General features: G+C 42.1%; 1 protein-coding gene and 1 pseudogene across 1 annotated transcript; both read left to right on the plus strand.

Moving 5' to 3' along the window:
* The first annotated feature begins 12,928 nt into the window (after window positions 1–12,928).
* Window positions 12,929–14,825, plus strand: LOC108895320 (uncharacterized; annotated as a pseudogene).
* A 6,821-nt stretch (window positions 14,826–21,646) lies between these two features.
* Window positions 21,647–24,236, plus strand: lbx1a (ladybird homeobox 1a). Its single transcript, XM_018694062.2, has 2 exons — window positions 21,647–22,551; window positions 23,323–24,236. Exons 1-2 carry the CDS (start codon window positions 22,224–22,226, stop codon window positions 23,847–23,849), a joined length of 855 nt encoding a protein of 284 aa, XP_018549578.1. The 5' UTR covers window positions 21,647–22,223; the 3' UTR covers window positions 23,850–24,236.
* The last annotated feature ends 3,418 nt before the right edge of the window (window positions 24,237–27,654 follow it).

The raw sequence follows: 27,654 nt of genomic DNA on the forward strand, positions 1-27,654 counted from the left end.
CTGGATAGACGGGTGAAGCCACAGAAAATGTCATCACTTCATCATTTTGTCCTATTAGACATTTGTGTAATATTTTGTCATAATTAGTAATATTAGTATTGAGTTATGGCTCAAAACATGTTTTGTGAGGTCACATTGACCTTGACCTTTGACCTTTGACCATCAAAATCTAACCAGGTCACCTTTGAGTCCAAGAGGAGGTTTCCTTTAAGACTAACCTTTGACCTTTTCACTTCAGTTAATAATTTCATCCTGTTAGACATTTGTGTGATAATTAGCATATGAGTTAGAGCACAAATGTGAAGAATTTTCCTCCACAGTGTTCCTGAGATAAAATACAATATAAAATAGACATTTAAAAAAAAAAATGTTAATGACTGATTGTATTTATAGACATTAATGCATATTTTTATATACTTATGGCAATCAAAATTTTTATTATTCGTTTTTTCCAAAGAATAAGAATGCTTTGAAAGAAAGTTACAGTTATTAAATGGGTTCCCCTGATGATTTAAGGCCAAATTAGGAAAAGTGGAAAAGTGGCCCCACTGGGAAAATTCACACACCATGCAATACCATCAATGACCATTGGGGTCCCAAACACACCATGTCATGAAACCCTACTTGGAGGGGGCCTTTTTTTTTTTTTCAACAAAACCGCACTAGGCATATCAGCACTAGGCATTTCATGGGGAAAACTGGACCCCACAGGGTTAGTGCTAGGTAGTCTCAGGGTAAGGTCCCCGCCAGAATAGAAATGCACACACACTCCTACACAGGGCTAGCATCTGTGTGGTATCTCTTCAGGCTGTGAATGATGTACTGTTTAAATGAGCAGCTTTATCAGAGAGGTGGCTTCATGTCATCAATATCCTCTTACATAAATGTCAGCCAAACCGTTTTACTCTCAGCTATTTCCCATGCTGCTGATTACATTACTCTCTCACTTACTCCACAGCTTACCTCTCCTTCATTCTCTCCATACCTGTGCTCCTTTAATTGTTCTCTGCTCTGACTTAGTGTCTTGTTTTTTCTTTCTTTCTCTCTCTGTCCCCTTGTCTCCCTCTCTCAGTAGTGTGCCAATAGCCTGCCTGAATGAAGCAAGTCGATTTTCTGCTGCCTTGGCAGGGGAATAAATCTTGGAGCAATCTGAGAGACCAGAGGTATTTATTTGTATGACACACACACATAATCTATATATATGCCCACAGATGCATGTGTGCACACACAGACACCGTGCACATACACATTCTTGTCAGAAGTGGGGGCAAGGTGCTGAGTGTGTGTTTGTTGCATGGACAAGTTGGGTTGGAGTGTAGTAAGACATGCAGAATGGTGCACACAGGAAAATGGCGCAGTGTACGGGTCTGTATGTGTTTGTCAAGTGAAGTTTAGAGGCCTACATATAACAACATATAACATATAACAATATCTTACTACTCAGGGTCTACTGACTTGCTCCTGAAGCTCTCAGCTGTATCTCACAGTCTTCATTAACAGATGGAGTTTGCCCACGACTGTAGATGTTGTCAGTACTTCTAAGACTTCTTGTCTGCCATGTCTTTTAATTTTTGTCTCTCCCTGGTTTTGCTTAAACATGTCTACTTCTGCTTCAGTGCATGTATAACTGCATCTACAGCAGCTTCTCTATGTCTTCACAGCAGGCTCATGGTGTGAGCAAACAACAACCCTTTCATCCGGTCAGTGTGAGTGTAGAGGGTCATGGATGGGTCCCTGGATTTTCCTCTAGCCTAAGGAATATTTTAATTCCCATCGATTTGGAGAGGCCAGTGGCATTTCCAGCCTCTGATGATAGTGTAGGAGCAAGATGGAAGCATAACAGGATTGGTTTTGTTGGACTCGTTGCAGAAAAATTATCTGTGTGACTGTTGCGCCATTATACATTAAGATAAGATAAGATAGACTTTGTTCACTCATTACAGCAAGCAAAGACAGAAACAAGGGTGAAGAACTATATCATTAGATTGTCATTGCTTATCTACTGATGTGTAAACAGCATTTATTTTTTAGCTAGTTTATATTTCAATTGATTAATTGTTTGATTGTTTGGTTTGTAAAACTTTTTAAAAATTGTGAATCATGCCCATCACATTTACCCTGAGCCTAAACTGAAAAAATAAAATAAATAAATATAATTAAATAATTAGAATGATGATGAGGAAAAGCAACAAATCCTCACACCTGAGAAGCTGTAACATTTTGACATGAAAAATGATTTCAACAATTACTCTAATGTATTAGATTTACCAACTGTATACTCTGGTGCATAGTTAAATTTTCATAATTTATAAGCTCTTCAAATTTTGTATATTCAAATTCATTGCAAAGTAACCAGTGACTACAGCATTCAAATAAATGCAGTGGGGTAATATTTCCCCCAGAAATGTAGCTGTGTGGCTAGAGGCAGGCATAGGATGCCCAATTGTATTCCTTGAGGTGCAGAGAAAAAGCATTATAATATTACTATAACATAACATATTACTATCCCTGATCCAGTCAATGCCTGTGCCCCATTCTCCCCTAATGTAATATATTTTTGGCATTGTTGATTTAAGATCTAATGTTCATGTGTTTATTAAAAGGGGATTAGCTCTCTCAGCTGAATCCTCATCATTACTCAGATTCACTGAGAGCACCTCAAAGAGTCACGCTTTTTTCCACCAAATCGGCACAGCCTTTTAGCTGTAAAAACTCAGTCTCTTGACATATGCATCACTGACTACTTGTTTTTACCGAAATGAAAGTGCCTGAGAATCAGGATTCATGTGCAAGTTCCAGTTCCCCAGATCAACATATACTTCATGTCTCATCTACCATGGTATTTAAACATGTCAATAGTTTTAAATGCTCAGGTGTTGAGATATTAGTCTCTATATCTAAAGCAAGTACCCAAATACCACAGAGATTACAATGACTATATCACCTAACTTCCTCTTTGCTCTTGTCTTAATTACTGTGACCAATAGAGGTCATAAAATAAAACCTGACTATGGGTCATACAGTTTTTTTATGATTTCACACTAAAATTTGAAATAATGCATAGTTAGTGAAAGCTAACACTCGCCCAAATCTGCATAACTATAAGCACATTCTCAGCCATGATGTCACTTCAAAATAAGACACCCTCAAACCAACTGATCAAATGCAGCCGCCACATGTGCAGACACGTAGGTGTCTGCACATGTGGCGTGAGTACTATGAATAGGCAACAGGTGAGTTAACCTGTCTTCAACAAAAATGGGAGACAATGTTACAGTAAGAGGAAGAGAAGGAGGAAGGATGAGGAAGGAAGAGGGGTAGGGAGAGGAAGAGGTAGAGGTAGTCCTGGAGAAGAACATGGACAACAAAGATGATTGGTTGATAATGTAAACAATTCAGTTTAATTCAGTTGTATTTATATAGCGCCATGTCACAACAAAAGTCATCTCAAGACACTTTTCATATAGAGCAGGTCTAGACCATACTCTTTGTATTATAATATTTACAGAGAAAGACCCAACAAATCCCACCATGAGCGAGTAGTAGGCAACAGTGACAAGGAAAAACTTCCTTTTAAGAGGCATAACCTCTTATAGCGACAGGAGAACATCACATAACATGGATTCCATGTAAAAAATGTAAAATTATACCACTAATACAGTAGTAGCAATGATAGTAGTGATAATTAAAGTAGTAATTGCAAAAGCAACAATATAGAAGCAGAACTAGTAATTTCTAATTATAACAGCAGATGTTGAGTGGGGTTGTAGGAGCGGCAGGAGGCTTGTCATCACAGATCAGACTCTGCAGAAAGTGACAGAAGAGGAGAGAGAGATGGAGAAGCACAATACGACGGGAAAGGGAAGATATTGAGTTAGTAACATGTAATATGGGATATGAATCCATGCTGATGGAGTGAGAGAGAGAGAGAGAGAAGCACAGTGCCTCATGGGAAATCTCCCAACAGTCTAGGCCTATAGCAGCATAACTAAGGAATGGTTAAAGCCTGAGCCAACCCTAACTATAAGCTTTATCAAAAAGGAAAGTTTTAAACCTACTCTTAAAGGTACAGAGGGTGTCTGCCTCCCGGAATGAAACTGGGAGAAGGTTCCACAGTAGAGGAGCCTGATAACTGAAGGCTCTGCCTCCCAATTCTACTCCTGGAAACTCTGGGAACCACCAGTAAACCAGCATTCTGGGAGCGCAGAGTCCTAGTGGGATTGTAGGGGACTATGAGATCTTTGAGGTATGATGGTGCCTGGCTTTGTAGGTGAGGTCTTTTCTGGATTTGACTGGCACCCAATGTAGAGAGGCTAAGATGAGAGAAATATGGTCTCTTTTTCTAGTTCCTGTCAGTAATCGTGCTGCAGCATTTTTGGTCATGTCGAGTCTTTAGAGACTTGTTGGGGCAGCCTGATAATAATGAATTACAGTAGTCCATCCTGGAAGTAAGAAATACATGGACTTGTTTTTCTGTATCCTTTTGAGATAGAAAATCTGTTTAGTTTAAGGAGTTTAAGGATATATCCTGATTAAAGATGACTCCCAGATTCTTTACAGTGGAGGCCAGGGCAATGCCGTCTAATGGAACTACATCATTAGAAAATGTATTTCTGAGGTGTTCAGGACCAAGTACAATAACTCTGGTTTTGTCTGAGTTCAGTAGTACAAAGTTTAGCTAACTGATTGGCTTCACTGGGCTTCATTGACAGATATAGTTGTATATCATCTGCATAACAATGGACATTTATGGAGTGATTCCTAATAATGTTACCCAAGGGAAGCCTATACAGGGTGAATAGAATTGGTCCAAGCCCCAAAACTTTCTTATGGAACTCTGTGTCTAACTTCTGTGTACGTGGAGGATTTGTCCTTCACATGTACAAAGTGTCCTTTGATGCCAGTAACATGCTCCAGTATCTGTAAAAGGATGTGATGGGATGTGATCTAACAAGACAAGTACAGAAACAAGTCCATTGTTTGATGCAATTAGATACAATGAGTTGACACTGAGAGAGGCTGAGTCTTGCCCAACCTTAGTGGATATACTGTTGTAACAGCAATTCAGACATTTTGACAAGAGCACAGGTGAAAAACAACTTTTTTCTTTTGTCTATAGTAAAATCAGTACAGTTTAGCCTACTATATACACTACATACTCTACTATGTACTCTCCTGATTGAAATGCAACTTAGCAGGAGTTCAGTCAGGAAGACTATTTCCCTGTGCATTTCATGTAAGTCTAATGAACTGTTTCCTAATATTGCTAAGATCCCTTAACTCTCTCCTGTCTTCATCCAACCTCAACCTTACACACTCACCTTGAGCCAATCACTTGCAAGTATGCATTCCCCTGCATCAGACAGCATTTTCCTCACTCTCAAGACCATCAGACACGCTACCACTCTACACTATGGTAACTGCTTCATATGTGCTCCTCCCTGGTGATTTAGTGCTGTGCGTCAGGTATGGCATATCTTCATTTTTGGGGGTAGTTTCCTATATATTGGAAGCACCATTTACATTTGACTCATCCAAAGCTGTACTAGTTAATGATCTGATATCCGATTACCATCTTGATCTCTTCTGTCTGACTGAAACCTGGCAGGAGAGCTTTAGGGCTTTGAAGGCCAAGCTGGTCTCGACCCCCATCCTGGCTTATGCAGATTTTTTGCGCCCCTTCATTCTAGAGATTGATGCCAGCCATAGTGGTCTTGGCGCAGTGCTCTCTCAGGAGACAGATAGTGGTGTGAGACCAGTGGCTTACGCCAGCAGGGGTCTCCGGCCCACTGAGCGCAATATGTTCAACTATAGCTCTATGAAGCTGGAATTTCTTGCGCTCAAATGGGCCATGACTGAGAAGTTCCGGGAGTATCTGTTGGGACATAAGTGTATTGTGTACACTGACAATAACCCGTTGAACCATCTCCAGTCAGCTAAGCTGGGGGCACCAGGGCATAGAGAGGACCACTGAGTTGGTACGGCAGCGTTGTTATTGGCCAGGGATGTCATCAGACATTAAGAACTGGGTCCAAAGGTGTGAGCATTGCCAAGTCGCCAAAGACTCTGGACAGGTGCCACATAGTTATATGGGCCATCTGCTTGCCTCTCAGCCTAACGAGATCTTGGCCCTTGACTTCACGCTACTAGAGCCCTCTCGTAATGGGTTTGAAAATGTCTTGGTGTTGAGAGATGTGTTTAGTAAATTTACAGTGGCCGTCCCCACCTGGGACCAACGAGCTGCAACGGTGGCCCAGGTCTTGGTCTTTGAATAGTTTTATAAGTTTGGCGTTCCCAGCCACCTTCACTCAGACCAAGGCAGGAGTTTTGAGAGTTCTCTGATCCACCAGCTCTGCTCATTGTACGGGGTGGCAAAGTCCCGTACTACGCCCTACCATCCAGCAGGTAATGGTTAATGCGAGCGGTTTAATCGAACTCTCCATAACCTCCTGCGTACTCTGCCAGCCTCCCGGAAACGGGACTGGGCTTCCTGTCTGCCTCAGGTGCTATTTTGTTATAACACTACGCCACATCAGAGCACTGGTGAATCGCCATTCTATTTGATGTTTGGACAGGAGCCTCAGCTTCCTGTGGACTTCTTTCTGGGCCGAGTCAAGGATCCAGTACCGGGAGAGGTACAGGACTGGATCGCTGAGCATCAAGCCAGACTTCAAGTGGCTGCTGAGGGTGCTCATGAGCGGCTGTTGGCTGCAGCTGGCTGACGAAAAGAGAGGCATGACCAGCATGTTCGGGACGCAAAGTTGTCTGTGGGCCAGTTAGTGCACCTGAGGGACCATGGTGTCAGGGGTCGACATAAGATCCAGGACCTCTGGAGTTCTGTGCTCCACCAGGTTGCGAGGACTCCTTCTGGTGAGGGAGCGGTCTATACCGTGGCCCCCATGGATGAGCTGCACAAGACCCGAAATGTGCATTGAGATATGCTGAAGGCTGTAGTCCAGCCTGAAGCTGTAGCGTTTTTACCTCTGGTGCCATCCTCACCATCTTCGCCTCCCTTGGTGGCGTCAGCTGATGATTCTTCTGGCAGTGACCTTTGAAGTAACAGACCCCCGGGTCCGGTGTCCAATTCCCAAATGGCTGTTTTTAAATCTTGGTGCTAGTTAGTTGGTTTTCTGTTCATCGTCGGGCCGACGATGCAAAAGGGGAGGGTAGATGTAGCCGGAGCACTGTTTACTCCACCCTCCACAGTAGGGCACTGCACTAGTTTCCTGGTGCACTGATTGCCGGAATGGCGCCGCGCCCACATATATAGTGGCCATACGTTGCGCGCCGTCTTCCACTCTTTGTTCCGGTTCCGCCCGTCCCCGTGGTGGCTGTGGCCTGGCGTGGCAGAGTCAAGGTTGGTGGCGGCGCAAGCATCTGTAGCCATGCTTGCCGTTGAGGTGCACGGTTCCTCGTCAGCACACAGGTAATGCGCACCTGTTTCCTCCTTTTTGCATAACGTGCCATATGCGCCTTGGTGATATTTTCTCCTCATGCAGTGTGGCAGACTGCTGGTGCCGATGGGGTTGGGTTGGCCCACTGGAAGCCCGCTTTGGCGTGGGTGTCTCCGCGTGGTGAGTCGGTGTTGTCCGCTATCTCCTTTTCTTTTAACTTGTTTTGCCCCCTTCTGATTGTTTGTTTATTTTATGCTGCAGTGTTGTTCGGCTGCAGATGTGGATGGTTCAGCGCAAGGCGGCGCCAGTGAAAGCCGAGCCTAGTTGCGTCCTCCGCCACAGCGCTGCTGTTCTGGCTTCCCCTGTTACCAGCATGCAGCTCCATTTGGCCATTTGCAGTCCGCCGCTGGCCTGAAGCTGCGGATTACTTTTAGATTCTTTTCCTATTAGTTTTTCTTTATTACCTTTTTTTTTTGTTTAATGTTAGTTTGGTGATTCGATCCAGTTTTGTTCTTTTTTGGGTTTTTTTTTTTATTTTCACATATTGGTTTTGTGTGTGTGTATGTGTGCAGGTGTCTTTATGTATGTGTATGTTGGTGTGTGAGCGTCAGCTGTCCTAATCACCGAGCCCAGTTTTAATCCTCCTTCTCTTTGTGGACAGGTCCTGCGGGCCCACGGCGGCGACCCAATTCCTGGTGGTGGGTTCTTCATGATCCAGTGTGTGAGTGTATGGTGCCACGGGTGGTTAAGTTTCTTTTCTCCTCTTCCCTGATTTTGTTTCATTGGCGCTGTGGTCAGCTCAGCCTATCAGTGTATTCTCCCCTCCCCATTTGCCAAGTGTATCTTTTTTTTGAATATACAGCTGACGCTCCATCGAATTTTATACATTTATATATATAAGTTTTTTTTGTCATTTGTTAAATAAATTTGATTTGTGCAGTCCCTTCCTAACCATCTCATGCCTCATGATGATTTTTGAACCTGGCGTGACCTATCAGTTATTTATCTATTTTCTGGGGTGAAAAGTCCCCAGGTGGCATTGTCGGGCAACTTATTTTTTTTGTTCCCATCCTCCCACCTGCCACAATCACATTCACACTGACGGACAATGTAGAGTCACCAATTAACCTGCATGTCTTTCAACTGTGGGAAGCAGCGTGCGAACCTAGAGGAAATCCAAGCGGGCAAGAAGAACATGCAAGCTCCACACAGAAAAGCCTAAGGCAAACAGGAGTTCAAACCCAGAACCATCTTGCTGTGGGGCAACAGTGTTAACCATTGTACCACCATGCCAGTATATGGGTATATTTTATTTAATTTTTTTTTTTTTTTTTTTTTTTAGTTTGTTTGTTTGTGTGTCAAGTATGTAAAGTATGCAATACCATACTACAAGTGCAGTAGTTTGTTTAATGTTTAATAATTTTTTATTTCTAAACCCACCCACTTGCCTTCTTGACCCTTTACCAGGTAAACTCTCCAAAGATCTCTGGCCAGTCTTGGGCCCTGCAGTGCTGAATGTTGTGAATCTATCGTTGACGACTGGCACTGTTCCTTCTAGCTTCAAAACAGCTGTGGTTAAACCTTTACTTAAGAAATCTCACCTTGATCCTGGGTCTTTGAGTAACTATTGGCCTGTTTCAAATCTTCCGTTCTTCTCTAAAATACTAGAAAAGGTTGTGTGTCAGCAGCTTTTAGCTCACTTAGCTGATAATAATCTTTTGGAATCTTATCAGTCTGCCTTTAGGGCCTTTCACTAGTAGTAAATGATCTTCTACTCTCTCTAGATTCAGATTCCACCTCTCTGCTCCTCTTACTTGATCTTAGTGCAGCCCTTGATACTATAGACCACTGTATACTCATGGACCAATGGAAAATAGATTCTCTGGCCTGGCCCTCAGCTGGTTAAAATCTTATTTATCAGACAAAACTCAGCATGTCTCTTGTAATAACACCATATCAGCCTTTTCTGATGTGAAATATGGAGTACCCCAGGGTTCTGTTCTTGGCCCCCTGCTTTTCTCTCTTTATATTTCTCCTCTTGGCCAAATTATTTGGAGTCATGGAATTCATTTTCACTGTTATGCTGATGATACCCAGCTGTATGTGCCCATAAAGGCTGACAATGCTGCTCAAATTAGGGAACTAGAGATTTGCTTGTCTTCTGTTAAAAGCTGGATGTCTTGAAACTTCCTGCTTCTTAACTCAGACAAAACTGAAATGCTGGTTATTGGCCCGGAGTGATATAGACACCAGTTTGATCAAGTAACTATATCCCTTGACAACTGTGTGATTTCTCAAAGTACAACTCCTCCCTCCCTATTCATGTTAGATCAGACTTTAAAGTGCTCCTAATGACTTCTAAATGAGCTGGCCCCCTCATACCTGTCTGATCTTCTTAACCCTTATATTCCCTCCCATGCTCTGCGTTCTCAGAGTGCAGGGCTGCTGTCTGTCCCCAGAGTCAAAAAGAAGTCAGCGGGCTGCAGGGCCTTCTCCTATCGGGCCCCCTTCCTCTGGAACAACCTCCCTATTGATATTAGACAGGCTGAGTCAGTTGAGGCCTTTAAATCCAAACTAAAAACTCATCTTTATGCCTTAACTTTCGACTAGCATATTATTCTGGTTCCTATTTCAGGATACCATTTTTCCTTCGGTGGGTTGGATCAGTCTCAATGCATCAGTTAAGCTTAATAGTTAGTAAATGTTGTCCATGATGTCCTGCCAACGAGATTACTATTAACTGTCTTAATATCACTGCATCACTCTAACTGTGTTTCTTCCCTCAAGCACATTAGTGCCCAGGCTGTGCTTCTCTCTCTCTCTGCTACTGTCTCTTACTGCAGGGTTCTGCCTCCGGAGCTGGAGAGTTTCCTGCTGCTCCCATGATCCAGCTCAACCCATGATACGACAATAATTAAATATTTATTAGTGTTAGTGATAGTGTTAGTGCTATTAATGTTTCGCTGCTTGTCACTGTTAATAATAATGATAGTAATTATTATTATTATTATTACTACTACTATTACTACTATTTACACTTTGACTTAGTCTGTGTATCTGCAATGTTGTCTTTCTCATACCCCATCCCCCCACCCCGCCCCTCTCTGTCTAAACCCAACCGGTTGAGGCAGATGGCCGCCCACCTTGAGTCTGTTTCTGCTCGAGGTTTCTGCCTCTTAAAAGGAAGTTTTTCCTTGCCACAGTCGCGTAGTGCTTGCTCATGGTGGGAACTGTTGGGTTTCTCTCTAAAGATAAAGAGTACAGTCTAGACCTGCTCTATATACACAGTGCCTCGAGATAACTTCTGTTGTGAATTGGCGCTATATAAATAAAAATTGACTTGACTTGAAAGGGGGCTGTGGTTCTGTCTTGAGATCTGGCCATTTTCACACTGATGAAATCCAAGAAATCTTTTGTTCAGGGATGCTTGGAGACTTCTGCCCAGGCCACTCAGGAACCAGACTTGAGGCTTCAGCTTCTCAAGGTGGTGATTAAGGGACAGGACAGAAGGAGCAACAGAACTGATTGTGACCATCTTCTTGTCCTGTGTCAAATCTGTTGATTCTCTGAACAACTTCAGGATGCCCACCAACTCCTTCAACACTCTTGTGCTGTGAATGATGGTTATTGGCTGCTTGATATGCAGTTTAATATTAGAGGTCTCGTACATCAGTCTGAACCCCAACAGGGGGTTACAGCTAGGAGGAGGCACAGTCTCCTCCCCAGCTGTAACCTCTCATTGACAGCCAGCACTAATATACTCACAGAGAACTCAAGTACTGCAACACCTAACTAATGCACATAATTTAGTTAACTAAGATCCTCCAGACCTGAGCTGACTGCAGGCTTATGCCATACACGTACACACACAGACACACACACACAAATACACACAAATGAAGCTTAGCGGAAGTTCAGTCAGAAAGACTTTCTCCCCTATTGTCTCTTTAAATCTGTCGCTTCATTCCCTCACTGATCCGCGCACTCCCCTGCTCTCAGCCAATCACAACCAAGCACACTCGCCTCTCGAGCAATCACTGGTTAGCTGTCAAAGTTTAAAATGTTCTCTCTCCCTGCTGTCATTCAGCTGTGTTTCAGCAATGAAACCGCATGACCTACCCTTCCTGGTCAAAATTTCCTGGCTCATAGCACTTGGCTGTTTTTTTAATTTTTTTCAGCCGGTCGATCATGTCAGACTTCGATTCTGATAACCTGGACAACTTCAATCCGTCTGGGGATGTTCAGCTGGACACAGCACAGTCCCCCAGACCTCAGCGCAAAAGTGTCCGCCTAGCATCCGCAAGTTCCATCCCGGCCCTGAGGGAATATGAGGCTCTAGATTCCCAGTTGAGAGCTCTTGGCATCCCTCCGGCGCCGGGGCTCACCTTGCCTCAACTTTGTGAATTGGCAAGCCTCGTCGCAGTCAGCAATTCCCCCGAGGCTTCTCCTCCTGGCGAGGATACTTCCAGGCATCAGCGTGGCCGCAAACGCACAAAAAAATCAGCGGCTCCACTTCCCAAACGCAGACAGGCCCATCTGTCCAGACCTTCTACTTCCTGCAGTCAACCCCTTGTTACTCCGGTGTCAGCCGCCATTCCTGCGCGTATCACTGCATCAGCCGATGCCCTGCTCGCCACCATGCAATCCCTGGCAAGATCTATGCAAGGCATAGAGGCTCGTCTTCAGGCCCTGGAAAATGCATCCGCTTAGCCATCCGGAGCCGTCCCAGCCTTCCCACAGCCTACCTTTCCTCCTCTAATTTCAGGGAGCGCATTAGAGGTCCCCACACACTCCTTGGCTTCTGCTACTTCAGCTCCGTCTCTGGGTAGGCCTTACATTCCTTCAGGAGCAAACATCTCTTCACAATTAAGGTCAAAAATCCTGCAAGGGAAAGACATCAATTTAGTAAGCCTAATTCTCCCATCTCCAGAGTGCGATAAAAAAATCTGCAATACCGGAAACTTATCTACCGTCATCAAATCCGCTGACCCTCGTTTAGCAAGGGATTTATCCATCGGGGAGTTTCTCGTGGCCTTCGGGATCTTCAGAGATGTGATATGCTCAGTCTATTCGGACAGGAAACAAGAATTAGACACCTATCTAGCTCTAATTGGGGACCTCAACCTCAAATATGGAAAAAACTTATTTTATCAGTACCATAAAGCCTTTTCCAGTAAAGCAGCCTTGTACATCTCCCAGTCAAACACCCGCCTTATTTGGGGCGTCCTGGATATCAAGATCCTCGTCATGCTCATCGGGGGCTCTCAGGCAGTCTCCAGTTTCACCTGTGGTAACCTGGGGCACACAGCCCCCTTTTGTCCTCAACGGCCATTCCTCCCACCGCAGCTTCCAAATCTTATCTCACCACAGATTAATCCCTCCGTGTCCGCTCGTGCTGACTGTAGAGGCCGAAAGGTGGAGCTCTTTAATAACACACCGATCTGCAATAACTTTAACGAGAATGTCTGTACTTACCCCAGCTGCATGTTTCTTCACATCTGCAGCGCGTGCAAAGAGGCCCATCCTCGATCAGTATGCCCTCACCGAGTGATTCCGGCCTGGTCAGCCCGCCACCGGCAGGAGACTTGGCCAAACTCAAAAACTTTCTAAGTATACACCAATCTACTCCCATAAATATCTCAGCACTGGCGCCAGAACTATCTTCGCACCCAGACTTCGTCTTTACGGATTACCTGCTGACCGGCCTCTCCCAGGGCTTTCGGGTCAGCATCCTATCTTCCCCGGTCTCCACCTTCGTAGCAAAAAATCTTCAGTCAGCCATCAAAGATCCCGCTACTGTGTCCGAGTTACTTAACAAAGAATTAAATAAAGGTTACATTATCGGTCCATTTGACTCCCCTCCCTTTCCAGTGTTTCATTCCAGTCCGGTAGGCATCGCCACTAGGAAATATTCAGGAAAGAAAAGGTTAATCTTCGATCTGTCAGCTCCCCACTCCGGCCCCGTCAGTAGCATTAATAGTCTAATTCCTCTGGTGCCATTTTCCCTGCATTACGCAACTGTCGATAACGCCATTAGATTGATCCAACTAGCAGGTCAAGGTGCATGGCTATCCAAGGCAGACATCACAGATGCCTTTAAAATCATCCCCATTCATCCGTCCCAGTGGCATTGTTTCGGCATAAAATGGGATGCCAAGTTTTACTTCGCCGTTAGATTGACGTTCGGGTGTAGGAGCAGTCTATGCATCTTTAATTCGGTGTCAGAAGTACTTTGCTGGATTCTCCTAAACAATGTGAGACTCCCGGCAGTACTCCACCTCCTCGACGACTTTCCGTTAATCGACCCTCCAAACGATAGTTCCGGTTCCTCTCTATTAAAACTGAAAAAAATGTTCAGCCATCTCGGTGTGCCACTCTTGGACGAGAAAACATTAGGCCCCGCAAAAAAACTAGAGTTCCTAGGCATTTCTCTGGACACCTGCGACATGAAAGCTTCGCTTCCCGAAGACAAATTACAGACAATCCGCCAAATTACTCAGTCTTTTTCAGTGGCTGTAATCATTTCCAAACAGGAGTTATTGTCTCTCCTCGGCCATCTGAATTTCGCCATGCGCATAATTCCGCAGGGCCGCTCCTTTATTTCTAGGCTTCTCGCCCTGGCTTCCTCCGTTCCTAATTTGCACGACCTCGTCTCACTAGATTAAGGTTGCCGCTCAGACTTAAAATTCTGGGCAGCCCTGTTAGATCAGTGGAACGGTATCTCCTTCTTCTACGACGATATCGTGCACTCATCCGAGTCATTGCAGTTCTTCACGGATGCGGCTCCATCCGTGGGTTTTGGGGGGGTTTTTCAGGGGCAGTGGTTCGCCAGCAGCTGGCCCACGGCGTTCCCCAAGCATGAGCAGTCCTCCGCGCTGTTCGAGATTGAGATACCCCATAGCAGTCGCCTGCCATATTTGCGGGCATCTCTGGCAGCGCAAAAGAATCTCGGTCCTGTGCAATAACAAAGCAACGGTCAACATTATAAACAACATTATAAACAAGGGGCGTTCGTCTTTAGGCGCAATCATGCCTTTCATGAGACGTATCACTTGGCTAGCAGTCACGCACAACTTCATTCTAACAGCCCGTCACGTTCCCGGTCATTTCAACATCATTGCTGACTCTCTGTCCCGTTTTAAATTTCAGATCTTCCGCATTCTCTGCCACCCATCTGCGGACACCTCACACTGCCTTCTGTCCCTAGATCGAGTCCCCTCCACGAAGACCTCCCCAACTTCAGGTCCATCCTCCACCACCACCACCAGGTCTAGGCTCCAGGGGGAAGTTCTCGGCCTGTGGGAAGCCTCGGCCAGGCTCGCCAGTTGTCCAAGGCGATCCTCTTCCTGCTGGGGTCTAATCGCCAAAAAATGTGCTTGTCTCAATAAAATCACCTTTCTATGTTTCCCTCATAGCGGTCTCATCATTTAGTCTTTCTGATTGAAATGGAGTACAGAGGCATGCTGGCTGCAGGTTGACTATAATTTCTTGTATTTTTTCTCCTTATTGTAGTATTCCATTTCCAGAGGTGATAGCTGCCGCTAATCAGAGCTCTTAGCTTTCTGTCAAACAGAAACGATTAGCTGAGTCTCTGTGTTAAAGAGGCTCTCTCTGTTTTGTCTGATGCTGTTTAGCACCTTTCCTTTAATTAAACATTGATTTTCTTTGAGCACACTTCTTATTGACAAATGGCATGCTGCTCAAGCAATAACAAAATTTGTTGATATTAATGACCACCAAATACTTTTCAGAGAGAAAAACAGCATCCTTTTGAGATTATCTCTTGAATGTCATTACGTCCTCTCCCAGCAGCAGGTAGTTAACTACTCAACCTTGGATGTGACACCCTATTGGCCACAACTGGCTAGAAAACAATGGCCTCGATCATTACACTGGCTGACATATGGAATGATTTCCACCTAACTCTGTGTTGTCCCTGCAGTGAACCTCTTAATGGAGAGGAGAGGAGAGGAGGAGAGTTGAAGTAGAAGTCATCCTCCTGATGGTTTTATATGAAATGTCAATGGCTTCCCAAAGTCATCTTGTGTACTATGAATATCTGTTCAACATTCCATGGCCTTCATGTCTAGAAAAAAAGCAGTAAATACAAAAATATAAACAAACTTTCATAAATGAATTGAACATGCTATAGAGTGTGCCTTGTATGACTTTGATGCACAAACAGTACAGTAACTATCTATCCCATGATGTTACATACAGGAAACAAACTACTTTTGAGGACCTCACATCACCCTTGTAATTTTTTCAAAAACAAGAAATATATATAATACCACCAGACATGCACACCAGACCATGCTGCTTTGCATGCAGGAAGCCCTCTTGTATCACTCAGATTTTCTTTAGTCAGGAAATATTGATATATCAATCTGTGTTATATGTTCTTGGGCTGTGAGTCCAATCTGCACAAAACTATGTGCATAAAATCTTTGGACTCCTATGATCAAAAATTTTAAAATAAATTTTATTATATTAATATATTATTTGATCATCTAAAAAATGCATAAATTATAAGGCAACCATTTCCTATGGGTTGCAGTCAAAACAAGAGTAAATGGACTGCACATACATAGCATTTTTCTCGTCATTTCGACCACTCAAAGCTTCACACTACAGATCACATTCACCCATTCACACACCCATTCATACACACCAGAGTAAGGTTGAGACCCAGAGAAACCCACAATTAGCAAGTACTTGGCAACAGTTGAGAGGAAAAAACTTCCTTTTAACAGCAAGAAACCTCTAGCACAACTTGAGTGGCCATCTGCCTCAACTGGTTGGGTGGAGAGAAGAGAAATGGGGGAGAGAAGAAAGAGAGAGACAGGAGGATGGGGGTGGGGAGAAAGAGTAGAAAGAGGGGGAGGGGATATATATATATATATATATATATATATATACGTGTGTGTGTGTGTGTGTGTATACACACACATATATACACATGCATACAGCTGTACATACTGTTGCACTGGAGTATTGTCAGACTGGTTGTTATGATGACAATAACAATAGCTGTAAGTGTGATCATTAATAACAGCAGCAATATATAATAATATCCTTCCATCCATTATCTATATCACTTATCCTTTGAGGGTTGTGGGGGGCTGGACAAATCCCAGCTGACATTGGATGACAGGCAGGGTACACCCTGGACAAAAGCAGAGATTTGAGAAACGTTCTTTCAGCCATTACAACAGTAAAATGCTGTTGAAGCGCTTGTTTTAACAATCTACTAATATCAGATATGATAATTTATCACTCCAAATGATTTTCGTCCTAAATGTGCAGAAAGACAAGAACCCTCTTTTCACTGTTGCAAAACCAACTAATAAAAGCAGTATTTAATTGTATTACATTTAAAAGTGCAGAAAGATGAGATTTTTGGGAAATGAAATTCACTAATTTTATTTTTCTTTCCTGAAATGAAATTAGAACAGGTCATTATATAATCCCCCACTGGCTGTTTAAGGAGTTTCAAGGACTTATACAGCACATAAAGAACCATCTCCTCACCTTTCACATCCAGCCATACAAGAAGTGAAAAACATTGAAAGTGTTACAGGTTTTCTAATCACTGTGTCAATTTGTCACAGTGTGCAGCTGGGCAGGAGGGAGGAGAGGGAAGGTTGCGTGGCCCCTCTCATGTTTAATGAACACATCAGACTATTGTCATCAGTCATCAGTAATGAATAAATCCCTTTAGTCATGGTCCACAGTGAGTAAAGACAGCAGTTTGGTGGAGCCAGGCTGATCACATGACCCAGACAGAGATCGCATTAACTCTAACAGCTTATTTTCTATTCTTCAGTGGATCTTTCAGCATCTTTCAAATGATTCAGTATTAGCTGTGAAAAAAGTCAAGAACCCTCTGAAAAGTGGTGTAATTTGTGTGTTATTTTCTGCTTTTTTGACTCCCCCACTGGTCGGGAAGTCAGACATTTTTAATATAACATTAGATGTAGAGTACGAAGCCAGGTGTACAGTCAAGGTTGGTAGAAACCATCTATACTGTTTCTTATTTATCTTCATCTGTATTCCTTACATATATCAGTTTAGCCTCACAAAACACACAAAATAACACAATATTTAAACCTAAATCAATAAATAAATCAATAAAGCATGATATGTGTATGAATCCCACCTCTGAATAAAGAACAAGGTTGGTCTAAACTGAGCTAAATGAAAACTGTGTGACTGTGTAAATAGTGCAGTGGAAAATTTACAGTGGAAATAGAATAGGAGATCTCAACAAATCACACATGCACTGAGTCAGACATGCATATGTTTTTTTCTGTTAAAGCTGGAGGTTGTATATACAATGAGTGGAGATTCAGCTAAAAATAAAGTTGGCCTAGAGAGTCTGAGTCTGAGAATGATAAAAAAAATTGACAACGCTGTAATCTGAAAAGCTCTCACGGTCATTTTGCATGCACTTTAGATATGGTCCTTAACTTCAGCTCATTGGATTTATGTCTTCTGTTAAGTTTTACTCTGAACTGAGCAACTAATCTAAAAAGTGAAAACTGGGGAAACATTATTGAGGATGACCATCGCTAATGCCTGAATATTGAACTTAAAACTATCTACATGTCAGTGTTTATCTATTGTTTATTTTTTTTATCTGTAAAATTGAAAATAATTATGTTCTGGCATCTAGCAGTTATCAGTTCCTGTTTGCTCTGAACATGCAACAATACTTTGATACACTGAGGAGACAGGTTTGAAAGACTGAATACAAACCAAGATTATAAACTATAAGGAGCACCTCTTGTTCTTGTTGTCTAAACAGATTTATGCACATTTATCCAATGTGAAGTGTAAGATCCTGTGAACTGGGAGTAACTGGAAGTTATTGATATTAGATATTATTTAGTATCTAAAATGCAGAGGGTTCATCTTCTCAATAGCATGACAATGACAAATCAATATACTCCGTAACACTTAAATTAACTCTGAAAATGTGTTTTTATTGTAAGTCTTTATACTCTTATTCAGTTTAAACACATTTGTCTGCATCTGTGTATTTGTGCATTTATGAAGGCTGATTTACATGTAAATCTCATAGCAGGTAACATGTATGTTTTATATTTTATTTCAGTTGTTGATTTTTATATTTTTAAATTTTTATAAATTTGCAGAAATTTATAAAAACATCATTTTAATATGTCATTATGGATTATTGAGCTCAGATTGATGAGCAAAAAAAAAACTTTTTTCAATTTAAAACACAACAAGGAGTGTGAAAATAGTGAAGGCATCTGAATACTCTCTGAAACCACTGCAGTTACAATCTACCACTGATGAAAGTAAAATAAATAGATATAAATAAATCCTCTATAGAAGCCGTTGTGACCCTCGGCCATTTTGTCTTTATTTCCGGTCTATCTGTGTGTGCTCCTATCCTAAACTGTGTCCTCTGTCTGGTAGTGCCATTGATCATATGAAGCTCTTTGCTTTAAGTTCTCTGAGGTGCAGCTGTCCTGTTCTCTGCTCCAAGCAGCAGCAAGCCATTCATCACAAGTCAAATCCTTCTTCATGACCATGCCTATAAGTCTGCTGTGTGGATGTGGTACATGTGCGGACATAATCAGACAAGTCAGCTTTTCCAGAAAGAAGTCACAGTGCTCGGTGTGTGTATGTCTGTTGTTATTCTCATATGTATGGGTGTCAAACATGCTAATGACCTTGCATGTACAACATTTGTCAGAATGTATCAACAATAACACTTTTTTATTGTATTTATTGCCCCACCTTGCCCCCGATGTAGCATCGGAATATGAATGTAAGTGTATATGTATTAGAGGGCACTTTGTCTATAGAACAGTTGCATCTGATTGGTCTCTCACAATCACAATCTCCCCTCTGTAACTGTGAATTTTCTGTTCTGTATCTGTGAGTCACAACTTTTTACACAGCAATGCCACAGTTTGAGAAGTTCCCTGGAGTCTAATTAATCCTAAACATGAATATCAATCTGCAGAGTAAAACATTGCACATTTCCTTGTCTGTGAATGACATGTAGGAACATGTACAGTATTTAGTCCTATGTAGGCCATTTAATACCGAAAACAAGACAAATTTCCTTATTAAATATACTAACAATTCTCATTTTTGTATTTTGTCACCTTCAAATGGAAACGTCACCACTTCAATACTTTACTCTATATAGATTTATTTAGGCCAGGAGAATTTTAATAAAATGATAAATATTATAAGTACAGTAATGACAATAATAATAATGATGATTATAATAATAATAATTATCATTATCATCACCATTATTGTTGTTGTTTTTATTATTATTATTATTATTATTATTATTATTATTATTATTATGGAAAGAAGAATATGTTTGACAATTGAATCTCTCCCCGTTTGAGTATCATTTAGAAGTTATGAGGGAGACAGTCATAAAACATGGGAAACCTAAGAGCATTCCTTCTCACAGATTTCTGCAGCTTTTTAATGTTAACAGTGTTGGTGAAGGCCTGCACAGCCATAGGGGTCCATAGTTACAGCAGAGCAGCTAGGGCACCCAGGTTCAGGCCACTTCACAAAGCAAGATGAAATTAAAACCTAGGTGGAAAGTGAATGTTTCTCCATTTGGAAGTGAGTATCAAATGAAGACATCACATCCATCAGGGTGGACATTGAGCTCACTGATGGAGAATGAAACAGGCGAGGTTGCAGGCAGGAGGCCCACTCCAAAAAGATCCAAGGCAAGCCGTGTAATCAAATGTCACAGCATGACCAAAGCAGAAGTAAATTACAAAACAAAACCATCCCAGGACTTTGTCAGAGCTCCAAAAGTCTGTGACTGCAGATGGCCTCCCTAAACTCCTCTAATCACCCCTCCATCTTTTTTATGGCCTGCTACTAAATGTTCTATCTATCTATCTATCTATCTATCTATCTATCTATCTATCTATCTATCTATCCATTCAAGCACCATCATTTGGATTACTGAGATAAATGCATGAATCCTCATGGATAGTTTTGATTGTTGTTACTGTTATATTGTACATTGTACAAAAGCTGTAAACACAATCCACTAATCAAGACCTTGAGATACAGTTTAAAGCTCAGGAAAAAGCCAGCTAGTCAAGTCAAGTCAATTTTATTTATATAGTGACAAATTTTATACAGTTATATTTATATTTTAGTTATTGGACCTTGAGGTATTTCTTAAATTGCACATCTTTTGTTTACATCATAACAATAAAACTAATGTAATGACTGACATTCTGACATGACCTGCTGTGTTGCCATTCTTGCTATTGATATGCTATAATATGTATAATCATATAAGATTGGTTTGTTTCCTATCAGATATTAATTAACAGTGATGCATCAAGCTGTTATTATATTATTATATATTTTGTTAAGTGGCTAAAAAAATGTCTATTTCCCAAACATGGAGAAACTAACACCACTTTAATTCCACATTTGAAAAAGTCAGACAGAGTCACAATTTGTCAAACTTTCCTTTTAAACCTGTCATTAAAAACTGTATCACAAAAATGTGAAAACATGAAAAAGAATGTCCTGAGTAGAAAGACAATATGTGAAGCACTGTTTGCTTATTGCCTCCATAAGGGTTAAAGTTAATTAAAGAGGAATATGAAGCCGTTAAATAAGCCAAAGGTGTTTTTAGAAAACCAAAATAAGAATTGCCCTCAAATTAGTGTCCAGATGCTCAGCAGCTACAGGTTGTGCTTTGGTCTACTCAGCCTAGCTCTTGGCTGCTGAGTTCTGGCATGTTTGAAGGGGTGGGGTGAAGGTGTGCTCAGGCCAGGATGATGCCCTCCTGTCACTCTGCTTGGTGGCTCTCTCTCGACACAACACAGTGCATGTCTGATTTTCTTGCTTGATGGGAGTTTATCTTTTGTGTTTCTCAGTGTAATTGGCCTGGCTGCTCAGTATCTGTGATTGATGCTACATATGTCTTTGTGGATTTCTGTTGATGGAGTTTTAGAACAGTTTGATAAGTTCTCTGGAGTCTAATTAACTATGAATGTCAATCTGCAGAATTACACATTGCACATTGCCTTGTCTGTGGATGACTTTTTGGCACGTAACAGGAACATATACACTATGTGTTCATAGGCCATGTAATATATAACACTTTAAATGTAATTACATCAGAAGAAAAAATATATTATAATTACGGTTCTAATTGGCATGAAGATTGACACAGTGCGGGTGTATCCAAATTGGCACGAGCTCACCAGACATCAGACGCACCGTGCCAATTACACAGTGTATATACAAATGACGATAAACTCACGCGGAGATAAACATTTGCTTGTTTTGCTTTTTTTTTTTTTTTTTTTTTTTTTTTTTTTTTTTTTTTTTTTTTTCCTTGTTTTAATTTAGAGAGAAGGTGTTCAGTGCGCCTGTTCTACTTTCTAATTGGACTCCCCCCCCACACACACACACACACCCACAGTGAGAGAGAGGGAGAGGGAGAGTCACTGATTGCCTTCTAGTCAGCAATACCTTGTCACTGGTGGTCAATCGCTGCTGCTTTTTGAGCATCACAGTCCACCCGATGGGTACGGTACGTGCTTCGTTGTGCGTCACCCTGGGAAAGTGGCTCGGAGACGTGGTGGGGCTCTAAGTTGAAATCAGAAGTGTCCCTGCAGCCTGCAGATCACCGGCCAACATGCGGCTGCAGAGGCACCTGTGATCTGAGCGGCGGATTATCTTTTCTCTGCTGTTATCTCTCATTGTGTAACTTTACCACAGCCTGTCAGCTTTGAATCGCTCCTGTATAAATTACTACAGTCACGTGTCACCCTCTGAGCCGCCATGACCTCCAAGGACGACTCGAAATTCCCTGCGGTGCTGGAGGAGCGAAGGCGCAGTCCGCTGGATCAGCTCCCGCCGCCGGCCAACTCCAGCAAGCCGCTGACGCCTTTCAGCATCGAGGACATCCTCAACAAGCCGTCTGTGAGAAGGAGTTACTCCCTGAGCGGAACGGCGCACCTCCTCTCTCCCGGAGAGAGACTGCCCTCGGCGGGTCAAAGCCTGTCCAGTAGGGCGCTGCTGAGTCAGACCTCCCCACTCTGCGCGCTCGAGGAGCTGGCTAGTAAAACCTTCAAGGGCCTGGAGGTCAGCGTCCTGCAGGCTGCCGAGGGTAAAATACCGCTTTTCTTCACTGTGTTGTCCTGTTTTTATGAGAATTATAAACACGCTCATTATTAGCACTAGATTTGCAACAGCAGTATTTTCTTTTCTGAGAATTATTTTTTTTTTAATCTAAAGAAAGAGCCCGCTTTATGGAGACAAACATGAGTGTAAATTTTAATTTATGCATGGTTTATTCATTTACTGTGGAAAATTCTATGTAAACAAAAATGGGCCTAATTACATTTTATAAGATTTATTAATTGTTTGGTGAGACACTTAAGACATTTGTAAGGTTATGGTATGCTATTAAAAAAATACGCACAATTGAGAAGAAAAAACAAGAAGGGACAGTAGAGTTGTTTTTATACAAATAACTTAAGAATCTAAAACAGTTTTAAATCTTACACACACACATGCACATACATGAGACCAGTGGGTATTTTAGAGGATGTTTTCATGACTAACGGTTGAGGAGAGGTGTAGGTGTAGCTGTTAACTCAGTTTTTAATAAACAATGAATAAGAATTATCATGCGTGAAAATGAGAGAAATTAAAGAAATCTGTTTAGACAGCATTCAGAATACTGAAGAGAATATTATCAGTAACATCTGAAAACTGATCAGCCGGGCTGAATAACACTGTCGTCCATCGCTGGTTCTGCTTCGCCAGAATTTTACTGGAGGCTCTGGACTCCTTGATTTGTGGACGGACTTACAAAGGTTTGTTGAAATGTTGTTTTAATCGGATTTTTTCACGTCATTTCGTCTATATTTTTTAGGTCGAGACGGTTTGACACTCTTCGGCCAGAGGAACACCCCCAAGAAGCGGCGGAAGTCCCGGACGGCGTTTACCAATCATCAAATCTATGAGCTGGAAAAGCGCTTTCTGTACCAGAAGTACCTGAGTCCGTCGGACCGGGACCAGATCGCCCAGCAGCTCGGTTTGACCAACGCGCAGGTCATCACCTGGTTTCAGAATCGGCGGGCCAAGCTCAAGCGTGATCTAGAGGAAATGAAAGCGGACGTGGAGTCCGCCAAGGCCGCAGGTGCTGTGGCCTTTGAGAAGCTCTCCAAGCTGGCCGAACTAGAGAAGTTCGCGGCGGGAGGTATGGGCGGTAGGACGGTGTCCGCGCCAGACAATACCGAGTCCGACGCGGTCTCCTCCAGGTCCCCGCACGACACCACCGCCGAGAGCCTTGACTCTGGCAGGCCGCACATGTCTTCACCCGCATCGTCGCGGTACACAGACCTCACCAGCAAGTTCTGCTCGGAGGATGAAGAAGAGGAGATTGACGTGGACGACTAAAGAAGGCAGCCGGATGAAGAGCCAAATAACGCGATATCTGCAGACAGAAACTCTGGCTTTGCCAGTGTGTCACCCTGCGCTCACGGACATGGAGCGATGCAACCTTCCAGTGCTTTGATTTGAGAGAAGCCAGTGGTCTACTACTTTCTGCTGAACGGAAAAATATGACACATAAACATGCAAACAGGCAAACAGAGAGACGGTCAGAGGGAAAACAGATGGGTTCTGTTTAAAATTACGAAGATATTTCACCGCATGTTTCAGTTGCCTTTATTTTGAAACGGTTGAGAAGGCTTCTACAAATCCTTTTTATAAGCTCGTGCCGAGTGTTTTTGATATATTAATTGTTCTGAAACGAACCTAATCACAAAGAGAAAATGTATAGCTAATAGCTTGTAATAAATCACTTTTAATATATTTATAATGCTTTGTACACCCTTTTAAGTGCCTTCACAATACACAGAACGCAGAAAACTACAAATCGCAATGACAACTAAACTGACTTTGTAAAATAAAATACCTTTTCTAATATGCACTATTTCCCACATTTCTATAAACGATTCCTCTGTATACAATGAATAATTTTCCGTTTGAGAGTCAAATCCCTGTGATCGAAGTTTTGTGTTCGGGGTCATTGTGACACAAACAGATTTATTAGAACGGCAAGTTGCCTTCTGACCTCTTGCGTGTATTTTCGTTTTTCTCTGTGAGAAACACAATCTGGAGAGAAGAGGCCCTGAGAGAGAGTGAGACTGTGTGTGTGTGTGTGTGTGTGTGTGTGTGTTGTCCCCGGGGGCCGCTCTCCAGCAGCGCGTAATATTGGGACAAGCGTGTCTCCCCGACCCACGCGCTCAACGCACAAAGGCGGCCAGAGGAAAGTGTTTCAGAGGCCATATGGTTTCAGGGTTCTCCTCTCACTTTGATTAATTGACTTAACCCGTCTTTTCAACAATGTACCCTCCTTTTTGTCGCAGATACAATGCAGACATGCTGGCTGGTTTGCGGGCCCGCTGTGTTAAAACACAGCCATGAATGTGAATGGAGTTCGCGGGGCCGGGCAGAGCTTTGTGTCGGTGCGGGAGCTTTGAAATAATTGACTAGAAGATGACAGAGCTCTCGGTCACACACTTCATTTACACTTCATCATATACCTGCTTCTGTGGTCCGCAAACAAACAAACAAACTACCCCCCCCACCCACCCCCCAAAAAAAGACAAAAGAAAACACACACACACACAAAAAAAAAAAACACATACAACACAGCAGTTTGCTCAGAAACTGCTGTTGTTTTTTTATGAGTGACTTAATGTAGCTTTGCAGTTACTTGTGGAATTCTGCAAAGTATGCACGTTTTTCATTTTCGCAGAATGTAATTATTCCGTACTGTCCGCTGGACTTTAACAGCATCTCTTCAACATTGCTCCATCAAATAGCGGATTTCTGCCCAAACAAACCAATATTTTTTTTCTATTTGAAGTTCTATTTCTACTTTTTAATATATCCATGAAAGAATCTAATCAGGTAATATAAATGACAATAAGGATGTATGACCAAACCCTACAAATACATTCATATCAGGCTCAGCATATGTTTTAAAATACAGTTTTATTTGAGGAAATGTATAAAATGAAATGAGTCATTCATCAATTCAAAGAAAGAGAAAAATATTATATTATATATATTACTTATTCAATCTGCCACACAAAATTGAAGTTTGATGCAGGCCCCCACCTCATCCCCCCTACACAACTAGACCTGACATCACCCCTCCCTCTCTCTTCCTGCTGGACCTCTAAACTGGCTGCTACCATCTGGAACGTGTCAGCACAATGATAAATATATTAATACACAAGTTAAGTACCAGTCAGCATTATTTAATCAAGTACATTTAAAGGATACATTATTTGTATTATTGTGTTTCTTGTAGGAGTAGGAGTATGAAAAAGATTTAAATTAAAATGTCTTTTTAAAATAAAATTAAAATGTCTTTTTAAGATTTAAACTATTTCCTAAGTTTTAGTTTGTCACTTCTGTTGTTTGTAATTACAATAATACTTTAATAAAATAGTATTAAAAGTAAAAAACCTTATTAAATTCTGAAATATGACATATATACGCTGATCATGTGTGACTTCCTCAAGCTCAGGTCCTCTACCAGAGGCCTCGGAGTTTAAGGGTTTTAGCCATTCCTAGGCCTGTCCTCTTCTGGACAGAGACCTCAGATGTTGTTGTTGTACCTGGAATCCTGGAAACTTCTCATGTTCCTTTTCTTCTGTTATTTGTTGACCAACATGATGTCCAGTTGGTTAGCCATCACCAGTTTGTCTGTCTGGATCTGTCCCACAGGATCTTAGCTCCTCACTCTAGGTGATGGCAGGAACAACATGCATGGAACGCCATAAGCAAGTAGCTGGCATAGTGTACAGGAACATGGAACATCTGCACTTTGCATGTGTACTTTGCACAGCCTGTACCTGGGGTCCTGTCTGGTGTGGTACCCCAGCCTCTTTGGATCTTGTATTAAGTGCCTGTTCTTGTGCTGCTTCTGTTCTGTCTTTCAGCCCAGCCTTTTCCAGCCACTGGTAGGGTTTATTGATATCAGCCACTTCTTCTATCTGTCACTGACACATGCCATGCAGGGGTTAGTCCCTCCATGATGGTTCATCCTCATTTGTCCCTGTTTGTGATCATTTCATTATCATACAATGATCTGCTGAGAAGCCTTGGGTCCTGACATTCATCTGGATGTTACTTTGACCCACCTAAAAATCGCTGTAGACCAAGCAACACAGCAAAGAACCCAAGTTGTTGACCTGGCCATCAGACTCCCCACATCCCAATCTGATCCAGCATCTGTGAGACCTGCCTAATATTGTGAAGGTCCCCTCATGCCACCAAAACAGCTCTGATCAGTCAGGGGTCTTTGGGTCCTGATCACTCTTTGGTTCCATATCCTCCATGGATCTGGCTTGTTGTGGTGCATCCCAGAGATGCTGGACCAGATTGGAATGTGGGGAGTTTGGAGGCCATCTTTTGGCACCAACTGTATATATATATATTGCAACAGATATCATTACTGTGTTACATAATAATAATAATAATAATAATAATAATAATACTACTAATAATAACAGTGATAATAGAATTAATAGTAGTAGAGAACAGTTACTATTATTAATCATGATCTCCATTGCAGGTTGCCAATGGAAATGATTACAGTTTTATATATAATAAGAAAAAAAACATATTGAAACGTTGTTGATTATTATTGTTATAATAACAACAAATAATCATTATTAGTGTGATTGGTACATCATGCCTTATACATTTATGTCCAATGATCAATAGACACAGAAGATGCAGGTCATGTTCAGTGTATTGTACTCTGCAGTGCTATGCTATACTGGACTGTGCTGGCTTGGACTGGGCAGTGCAGTGCAGTGTTTGTGCTGTGCTGTGCTGTGCTGTTTTGTATTGTGCTGTACTAGCAGAGGAGCAATGTGTGTTAAGCAGGCGTATTTGCTCTGTGTCTCTGTGTGTTAGGATGGAGCTGAAGAAATGAGGTGCCTCTGCCGCAGGGTACAGCTTGATTGATCACTAAATAGGGTGGATTTGAAAGTTTTAGTTATAACGTGCCTGTAGAGCCCCTTAACACTTCAAACTTCAATTTAACGGGCTATTGAACTAAGCATGTCCCTGACAAAATTGATATATGTATTAATTTACTTTAAGCGGTGATTAATTACTATCCACAAAGAGAATTATTTCAGACTTTCTCCCTCCCCCCTTTGAATTTGCATATTAA

The sequence above is a fragment of the Lates calcarifer genome, linkage group LG16_LG22, assembly GCF_001640805.2.
Source record: "Lates calcarifer isolate ASB-BC8 linkage group LG16_LG22, TLL_Latcal_v3, whole genome shotgun sequence".
NCBI lineage: Eukaryota > Metazoa > Chordata > Actinopteri > Centropomidae > Lates > Lates calcarifer.

Coding starts and splice junctions, on each gene's coding strand:
- lbx1a (XM_018694062.2), top strand. CDS start 22,224: ATGACCTCCAAGGACGACTCGAAATTCCCTGCGGTGCTGGAGGAGCGA. Junction 22,552..23,322: donor CGTCCTGCAGGCTGCCGAGG/GTAAAATACCGC, acceptor TATATTTTTTAG/GTCGAGACGGTTTGACACTC.